This window comes from Sabethes cyaneus, chromosome 1 (genome assembly GCF_943734655.1).
Source record: "Sabethes cyaneus chromosome 1, idSabCyanKW18_F2, whole genome shotgun sequence".
NCBI classification, from domain to species: domain Eukaryota; kingdom Metazoa; phylum Arthropoda; class Insecta; order Diptera; family Culicidae; genus Sabethes; species Sabethes cyaneus.
Window position 1 is genome coordinate 31,499,582 of NC_071353.1, and position 9,751 is coordinate 31,509,332.

At 38.1% G+C, this 9,751-nt stretch overlaps 2 protein-coding genes across 4 annotated transcripts; one reads left to right on the forward strand and one right to left on the reverse strand.

The window, feature by feature from the left end:
- Positions 1–217: 217 nt before the first annotated feature.
- LOC128732761 (uncharacterized) lies at positions 218–6,440 on the forward strand. 3 transcript variants are annotated; one of them, XM_053826110.1, is made up of 3 exons: positions 218–393; positions 1,727–2,520; positions 3,028–6,440. In XM_053826110.1, the coding sequence occupies exons 2-3, from the start codon at positions 1,755–1,757 to the stop codon at positions 3,048–3,050; spliced, it is 789 nt and encodes a 262-aa protein (XP_053682085.1). In that variant the 5' UTR covers positions 218–393; positions 1,727–1,754; the 3' UTR covers positions 3,051–6,440. The 3 variants fall into 3 exon arrangements, with proteins under 3 accessions (XP_053682085.1, XP_053682086.1, XP_053682083.1); XM_053826111.1 differs by lacking the exon at positions 218–393 and adding an exon at positions 632–818 and having other exon boundaries at positions 1,727–2,536; XM_053826108.1 differs by lacking the exon at positions 218–393 and adding an exon at positions 632–818.
- Positions 6,441–7,035: 595 nt separating this feature from the next.
- LOC128732754 (kanadaptin) lies at positions 7,036–9,360 on the reverse strand. Its single transcript, XM_053826095.1, has 2 exons — positions 8,163–9,360; positions 7,036–8,108 (listed from the first exon to the last, which is right to left on the reverse strand). Exons 1-2 carry the CDS (start codon positions 9,244–9,246, stop codon positions 7,096–7,098), a joined length of 2,097 nt encoding a protein of 698 aa, XP_053682070.1. The 5' UTR covers positions 9,247–9,360; the 3' UTR covers positions 7,036–7,095.
- Between the last annotated feature and the right edge of the window lie 391 nt (positions 9,361–9,751).

The window sequence follows — 9,751 nt, forward strand, 5'->3', positions numbered from 1 at the left end:
TTTGAGTAAAAAGTAAGCATATTAATTTAGGGTTTAATCGGTTTAATTATATTATTCTGTGCACGAGATCAAATTTACAATACCTTTCGTTGCTCATCTTGAAACTGTAGTTGTCACTTTCCGGGAAATTTGTAATGACCAAAATGTCAGAATTGTCAAAACAGTCTGCGCCGTTTGTATATACGTCCCGCTTTTCCATGACGGCAAATCTGGCCTATAGGGATAGTAAAGGCGTATTCTTATAAGACGAATATTATGATAACCGGGCAAAGTCGGTGTTTGCGAACAGTTCGTGTTTTGCTTCTTCGTGTTGCTCCTGTTGCTCGCACACACGCGCACTCTAAACAGAGTTGCCATTGAACACTCTACTAAGTACTCCCCGACATAATAAAGGCAAGTCTCGAATTATGTGTAAACTATTTTTGTTACTTAATCAATAGCTTTCCGGTCAACTGATGAGTTATTTTTTTGACAATATTTAGATTCAGCTTTAAGCGTTCGAAATTTAAGAACTTTTTAATCAATTTTTTACTGGCACTATTGGCAGCTCTCCCACGTCGTCGCTCCCAATGAATTAATTCCGCTACTCACACACACATGCACAGAAATAACCATTCGTCTCTGATCACATCACCGACATCGAGCTAAAGCGAAAGATAAATTTTGTAGTGAATTGTGTCGTGACGAGATTTTTTTCGCTTAGAAGAAAATTTTAATGAATCCATTCTAAATTTATACGTTGGAAAACAGCCTATTGCACTACACTGCAGCATACAAGTAGTGAAGAATTGAAAACCCCTTGGAAACTTGATCAGAAGGTAAGAAAGCACATAAAAAAGTTATCGGAAGAAAATTTTTTGAAGTGAAAAGATAAACTCTCGACGGCACAATGGCCTAATGGCTGCGGATTACTTTTTATTGCTATCATGTATATGATACTGCTATTTTCTCTGTTTGTAATGATATTTCGCATTACCGGTTCAGATATCGAAGAGCAATGTTTGAATGCATTAGGTATGAGCAGGGTTCATATAAATTTTACTTACAAAATTGTCACCAGAATTTGCTGCGTATGTTAAAAAGTTTCAAGGACAACATTCGGATTATAAATCAATGTTAACAAATGCAAAGTTTAGTAAAATTTAAGTTGTTGATAATTGTTCTTAAGTTTTTCTAATTTAAAAAAAAATTATTACCTAATACTGATTACACTTTTCAAGTCACTTCTGGTGCTCCTCAAGACTAACATTAAAAATAGTTTTTTACGGAAAGACTTTCTCGATGTTTTTTTCTGTATTTTAGATGATTTTTTAAAAACCGAACTGCCTAGTCATGTGTATTTCTAAGAATATTATCTTGTTTCACTGTTTCATAAGCCAGCGCAAACACTGAAAATTTTGTGAATCATCAAGAGGCACATTGGATTCACTTTCAAATCTGCTATCAGCGTTAAACCCCAGAACTGATATTTGAAAAGTGTTCAAATACTAATAAATAATAATAATCCGAAATTAGTATAAGGTATTAGGGTACATATATGGTAAACTGAACGGATTATTAAGTCTAATAACATTTATCAATCTGCGTAGTCGTGAATGAAAATATTGTTTGTTTTGATTGATCACAATTGAAGTTATTTACTTAAAAAATGACTGTTATTTTTAATTAATTGGCCAAAATTCTACAGAATTTTAATAATTTTCGTTTTTTATTTATTTATTGACAGAATTTGCTTAATTACCTAAGAGAAAACGATGAGCGAACACGGTGAAGCTCGCGGTGGTCAGCTGAGCGCTAGAGCTGGAGCGGCAGCGGAACACCACTTCGAGGGCAGCATAGAAGACATCGATCGGCAGTTGGAAGCACTTGATCAGGAGAGTGACTCGGATTCGGAGTCGCTAGAGGAGCTGGAAGCGTGCGAAAACATCGAGGTGGTAAACAGATCCGGAAGGTCAGCGGATGGTGGTGATGACCCTTCCGGTCCCGCCCTGGATGTGACCGTTCGGTATACAATATGTTTATTCTGCAAAAAGCCGTTTCAGTTGAAAAAAGAGCTCAAAAAACATCTCTTTGAGCATATGAAAAATCTGAAACCAATGAAGGAGAAGAAAATAGTGGAGAAAAAGTTTAAATGTCACAAATGCTTCAAAACGTACACTGAAATGGCACGCGCTGAAAAGCACATGACTAAGTGTAAGAAGGTTTCCAAGCTCCTGCTGGATATGAGTAACACGACACCGGACGGCAACCGAATACTGGGCGGCGGAGTTGATTACGAAGGCGACAAGAAGAAAGGCGGAAAGTTCCGGGAGCCCACATCACCGAGATCGTTGGTTTTCGATCCGGAATCCGAACAGGACGAACGATGGGAGCATCGGGAACGGAACCCGGTGGTGCACTTTGACGAGCGGGCTCTAGCTCGCGGTGCGAGCACAGACGAGTCGCCAACTTCCCCGCCGGGCGTTGGCAGCGGTGGAGGAGGGGGTAGTGGTGGTTCATATTTTCAGCAGTATCAACGGTGTAAGTAAAGTGTCGTGTAAGTAGATTTGTGTTCTGTAGCAAATAGTGCACTATTAAAGGGGTGTTATCGTAGTGAAATTTTAAAGATTTGTCTCTGAATAAAGTGTAAAGATTGCAAATAAGACACAAAATAGTCTAATGAGATAGCTACGTTATGCCTATTTTCGGGACTCTTTAGGTCGACTTCAATAAAGAAAACTGCACTATCATCTTTTATCTGCCAGCATCTATCATGCCAACAAGTGTCCCTTACATTTACTAAAAATTTCTTTAGCACAGACTTCATTTCAATTAGCTTCGTCTTCTTCACGAGTTCTTTACTTCTTAAACACGTGTGATACAAGTAACGCGGTCTTGCTACTATATTTTTCCCTCCTTACATTCGAACTTTTTCTGAATATAATAGTTACAATTCGAGTTTTTTATGAAATATAGATAAATGTTTAATTCCTGTACACTGTAAGCTGTCTATGGTATCTCATTGCATTCCTTTATTACTAATTACAGATGAGACACGGAAGGAGGAGTGATTTGATGATGCTTGCTACAACACTAGTGGTAGGAAGCGGCTAGCTGTTAGAATCCGTACAGCGTAGGATACAGTAAGTCATAAGTTATATAAGTTATGACTAGAATTAGTCACGGTGTGAGGTCCGAACTTGTTTTTCATCTAATGTTATCGATAGCAGTAAGTGCTACTAGTGACAGAGAAGATAACAATTTTTACAATGTGTTGCATAATATAAAGGACTCAGGATACGAAAAATACACACAATTACATGATGCCGCCAAACTGCTCGTTCCAGTTGATCGAAGTAAAATGCAACAAACCGGCAAAAAGCAGCAGAAAACAACATTTAACCAATGTGTTTATTAGTGATGTAGCACTCCATAAAACATACTTTGATCCGTGGAATCTAAAAATATGTTTAAAAGTATTCGCTGAATAAGGATAATCTTATTTATTTAAACATATAAAAAATGTGATACTTGCCACATACTTTTGTAACTATTGCAATTATACCAAACTTGAACCAACCCAAGTTTTATACCGGAATTAGCTTTCTCGCTACTCTCAAGATTTAATAAGAAAAGAGTCAATAGAAGGAGTATTTTTTCTGCATTTATCGTTAAACACATTTCTTTACGCAAGTAAGCTACTAAACACAATAAAATTTTCCCACTTATTCAATTCAGACACACACAGGCTCATTAAAATATACACCTCCAAATCACTAACACTACACTACACAAATAACTCCATTCTTACATATTCTTACCTATTTCTTCGACGACGTCCCGAAAAAAGGGTACGCGGAAAAAATTTAGATTGAATAAAAAGAACCTCACAGTAACACATACTGTAATGCAATCGAACTATGATAGCATCCGGATAAGATTGAAGTGTGGCACTACTGTAACTTACCAAAAGAATTAGTTTGTTAATGTTGGAACAATTAGTTGGCTGTATATAAAAAACATACTGAAAAAAAAATAATTTACGTGTTCAAGCGTATCTCAAGATGGTTCGACATTAAAAAATTGGAACTTTTATTACCAATATTTTCCCAGTGGTTAATTTGTGGCTTAAAAGTCCGATTTATGGTTTTACAAAAAATCTAAGTCAAGCATCTTAGAAAATGATTTTGTGATGAATGAACCAGAAAATGCTGTTTTATATCGCTCTAAAAGCTAGTTTCGATTTGGTGGTGCATTGTACTGGTATACCTACTGTCCGATCTCCCCATACTCGACACTCAACAGTGACTGAATCGAGATGAGTTGCACGACATGACTTACAGAATTGGGTCCTTTTGTGAGATATTAACTGCCCGTTTAGCTTCGAGGTACGATGTTGGTCTAACAAGCCAGTCGTCATATGTTAGAATCTCGCCTGCGTGGGGCTGCTAGTCACTAGGATCGTTGCACTAGTCCCGTCATTGTCCTGTAATCTAATAACCGGCTGCGAAGCCTGTCGATAAAGGAGAGTTAGGTCTTAAAGACGTTTTTAACCCGTTTTGAGATAGTTGTATTTATTTCCAAAACAGCTAATGACTGCGCTAACACATTTAAAAGCTAGCTAACACACTATTCGCTAGCTAGTTCGCAGTTAGCTGATTAGCAGATTAAAGTTTTTTGTCATTCAGTTTCGTATTTCACTAATACGCTCATAAAAACTTTAGTGACTCCAAAATAGTCACGTCACTCGCCTCGCAGAATAAGGGTGAATAAATATTAGTAATACAAGTTTCAAAAAAAGTTGTCAAGTTACCTTGAAATCTGCCGTGTTCAGTGTCTTTATACGGTTATTTTCTACTGATGTTTGATTATCAAATCGTTCGTTTCAAATTTATTGTCAGTAATTTTTAGTTTTCCGAAGCAAAGTTATAGTTGCTACCACACCTTCCAAACAATCCACAAACCAAGACTATAAATAGAATAACTGTTCTTAAGATCCGCTGCACAGCAAAACTATACTAAATTCAACCTAATCAATATAATCTGAGTAATACACTGAAAGTTTTTTCTACGTTTTGATTTTATAACCTAACCGGTTGAAAATGAGGCCGAACAGATTCCGAATACCTGCATATGTTTGGCAGTGGTATAAGAAAAAAACACAAAAATGAAAAACTAGCCTACTGTGTACGTACGTCTTTGGATAGAGAAAATATTACTGCAGGAGCTAGATGATTAGTTTATATTCTATAAAAAAAAATCAAATACCAGTCGGAAGCAGACAACAAATAATTAACATAGAAGGTAAACTAAAAGCAAAATTTGTGTCTGTATAGTCGTAAGTAGTGCATATACATACATATATATATATATATTAATGAGAACCATAAGATTTTAATGGACGATAGCAATGGAAACAAACAGCAAATCGAATACATATATGAATTCGAGGACAACCAGCAATTGTTTTCTATCTAGATTCGGAACATGTATGGGGCATCTATGACGATCGAATGAGTGTGCTGATTGTCTACTGAATGCAAGTGTTTAGATGTTTTAGACAGATTTGTTTTGCTCATTATATTATTTCAACAACTCAAATAATTGAATGCGGTAATTCTTTGAAAGCATAACTATTGTACTTCTTGGTTGTTGAATTTGTGACATTAAGCGTTAACATTTATGTCCTTATAACTAAGAAGCGGCTACTTGATTTTTTGGGAAAATATTCGCTGATATTTGGAAATTACTAAAAACACCTCAGTTAAATGAGTTGTTAAAAACTAGAATGAGCATGGTACGCGTGATTTTAGGCGCATTATAAAACATTGTTGTAGTGGTAACAAGTTTTCCAACAGCCTACTGGTAATAAGTACCAACATTTGTTTTCTATCATTTATTTTTAAACCATAACTAAAACACTTAAGACTTGAGCACAATTGAAACGCTTCCGTTTCCGGGAATTCGATAATCTTCCCTAGAGTCTGACGGGTTTTCTGAACGCAAATGCAAACGTATCGATTGTGTTTGGGCCTTTTCTCTTCTTTCGGACGATTTTATGCTGCTGTCAAGAAACGGATGTTGCTTCGATGTCTATTGATAGTGAAAAAAGAAGAATAAATGCTATAATTTATCACAGAAAAATAAATTACTAGCGAATAAAATCTATGCCACGAGACATGTCTGTGTGTACTTAGTACTAACTCAAACGCTATTGTCCTAAAAAAATAAACAAATAAATTGGATACTTTTGTCTGGCCTCACTATGGTCACTATGCAGTCAAATTTAGACTACCATAAGCACAATACAGCTATTCGCTTCAAAACATGAGGATTTGAGAATTCGGACTAAATGAAACATTTAAATGAACAAGGAACAGAACTCGAGTGCGTGAACCATGAACTGATGCTGATGTAAACTTCTTTTTCTCAAAGGCATTCAATAAATTATGCATATGAATTCCTACCTATAATTCTGAAGGCAGCGGTTTTTTATCCGAAATTTGATTTTGTGGTTTATATTATATGATTGTTTATTTCGTCACGTGTAATTCAACAATCAACAATCATCCGTTCAAATTTTCCCATAATTTCATCGATTTTAGTCGAACGAAACAACTATGGCAGATTATTCCATAAGCTAACGTAAAGCTACTCTAGAACGAATGATGTCCTCATGCGTGTTTTGAGGGCACGTTTGAGTCCCTTCAAGTGACACAGAGAGTTACGGAAAGGAGATGGCATAACGGACTGGATAACGGATTAACGATGATTTATTCCTTTCGGAACTAAAGGCCAACTCTGCTTACAGAAGACTTACGTGTATCTACCGTATTCGAACGAACGGTATTGCGGGTTAGCTTTGGTAAAATTCAAAGGGAAAGGGGAGACTGACGCATTAACCACGAGCTACATCACTTCTTGATATCCATCACACAAATCGGGAGATTACGGTAGAATGCCGAGGAGGACAGTACGACGGGATAACACTGGCTTTAAGCTGCCGAAGAAGAAGCAAAAAAAAATTGTCTTTCATTTAACAAAATTTATTTCCGGTTGACCATGAAAGATTCTTTCATAAACCAAAGTCACAATAGCATGGAACGATATTGAATACTAATATCCAAATTTTTCATTAAGTGGAGTAATTCCGTCACCGCTCTGATTTTCCGGTGGAACCCAATCGACATTTTTCTCCTCACTTTGCAGTTCCTCACTGTCGTCAATATCAACATTATCCCGGTTACGTTCCCGTTCTCGCTGACGATGGCGCTTCTTTTTGTTAGTAGTCGCACCAGAAGCTTCAAGACCGTCGGTTTCCGTTACCGATAGTTCAGCTTTGCGCTTACTGGTCCCAACTACAACCGATTCATCTACTACTGGATGAACCGAAGCCCTAGTATCCTGTGAAGGCTTCTCCTGCTTCAACACTGGCTGATCGCTGTTTGCAGTTTTTCTACGGTGCTCTTCTAACAGAGCTGGATTGAACGATGGGCCCATGACGCGTTTAGTGATTTCCTTGGGTTCGATTTGCTCCTTAGTTTCGATCCTTTGCTGTGGTTCTCCGTCCTCTTCTTCAACTTCCTCGCCGTGAGCGCTAGTTGAACCACCAACTTTAATGTCTGATTTTTTAATACCAAACGATTTACTCAGTTTGCTTCTTTTGCCAAATAGAGGCATCATTTTATTCTTAAACTGCTCCTTAGAATCCTTTGAACTGCCGGGCTTTTGAATTACACTTGGCAGATCTAACGGTTTAGCTATTTTAATAAGTTTCTGCAGTGTGACGTGATCCTTCATGAGGCGATCTTTTTCCAATCGCAGGCGACGAATCTCAAACTTATCGTATGGTTTATCCTCGGATAGCTTAGTCAAAAAGTCGTCCACGTCTTCATCGTTTTCTGGCAATCGAGTGCCCTTTTCAATCATTTGATGACGTTGAATTTTTGTTTCCAACTCTTCCAACCTTTCCAGCAATTCTGATTCACGCCGAATGAGATCTTCGTACGTGTGCACCTCCGTTGAAGATTTGGTCTGCTTTCTTTGTCGGCGCCGTTCAATATCACCGGTTCGGTCGAGAAAATCATCGTCATCCGAGTCCGACGTTTTTTTGTGCCGACGACGTGGTTCTGAAAAAAAACCTCTAGTAATTTTTTTATTCTTTTAAAACAAGACAAACTTACCATGTGTAGCCTGCCGCAGTAAACCATACCGGTCCAAAATCCTGCATGCTTCCAAAGCACACTGCACAACCACTTCCTTCTTTTTGCCTTTGTGAGAGGCTTCCGCAATAATGGGCCTCCCAAAGTCATCATCAACCGGCAGTTCTACCTTACAAACATACGTCCCGGCGGACAGTTCCTCCAACCGATAATCCAAATCGTGTCCCTCCCGTTCAAAGTACCCACGCAGTGTTTTCTTAGGATCATCTAAAAACAATTCTTCATTGTTAGAAGCTGCGTATGGATTGTGTGTCAAGTCGGTCTCCTCGTCTGCGTCTTCTGCCATTCCCCAATTGATGCCTTCCTCCTCTTTTAGCTTTGCGATCCGCTCTTCTTCCTGCCGTTCGATTTCCGCCATTTCACGCTGAAGTTGTTCCTTTTTCTGTCGCATCTCTTTCATCTCTGTGATCGTCAACTCGGATGGCTCATCAGTGTCCTCAGAGGGGCCCTGCAAAATGTAGGTTCGAGAACTCGAACCAAGTTTAATCATATAGCCCACTCGAACTCTTACATAGGTGTTCGATGTCAAACGCTGCTTATTAAGATAAGTTCCGTGGGTGCTGTTGAGATCGTACAAGTACCATCCTGGTTCGATAGTTATATGTTTGGATTGAACTTCCTCCTCCGAATCATCACTTGTTTCTTCCGGTGGGCTTTTATACTGTAATATGGCGTGATATCTCGAAATCGTCGGATGGGCCATATTAATATCGCAGTTTGGCAACCGCCCAAATAACCAATATGCCTTATTTTGTAGATTTTTCACTTCTTCAATTATGACACCATTTTTCAGTACTTCCAGTCCGTAATTTAGGGAAGATTCACACTTGCGAGACCAGCTCGGTTCTTTATATGGAACTGGAGGTATCTCGCTCGTTTCGCCGGTCAATTGTTGCTCCTTGCCTTTATCGTTCTCCTCTCCTGAAGATGAAGGTGCGGTAATATCGACTTTGCGCACTGTCCCTGGTAAATCCTGTTTTTTTGTTTTGCTCAACGCCTTCAGATCAAACGTTGGTTTTTTGAACGTACTCTCGTCATCAGCCATATTCGCTGATTTAAATCTTATGCATGTGAATGACAATGAAGATTACTAAACTTCACTTTGTTGTACTGTTGAATGAAATTGGAACGAAACAAATTGCTAATTCAAAACTTTCAAAACGTACAAAATCCGTTGTTTTGTATTGATTCGAGTGACTCGAGGCGAAAACCGCAAAAGTGAAAAGCGAAAAAACTAAAACGATTAAAAACGTCAATGTCAACCAAAGAACGTATAAAATTATTATAAGGTATACAAATCCAGATGAATTTTGCCTACACACTTAACCTTAGAGCGGTCGCGTTAAAAAAAGTTACATAAGCGGTCGCGTCGTGTACTGAGTACACGGCGAATAATACTGCCTATATCTCAGGACTGACATGAAATAGAAGGTTGCATTTTTCGACAAAGTTGTTTATCAATTTAAGACGCATCTGGAAACGAACAATAAAGTTTGAAAACTGATCCGCTAGATGGCGCAAATGGCGACCAAAACAAATGATTCTAGAAT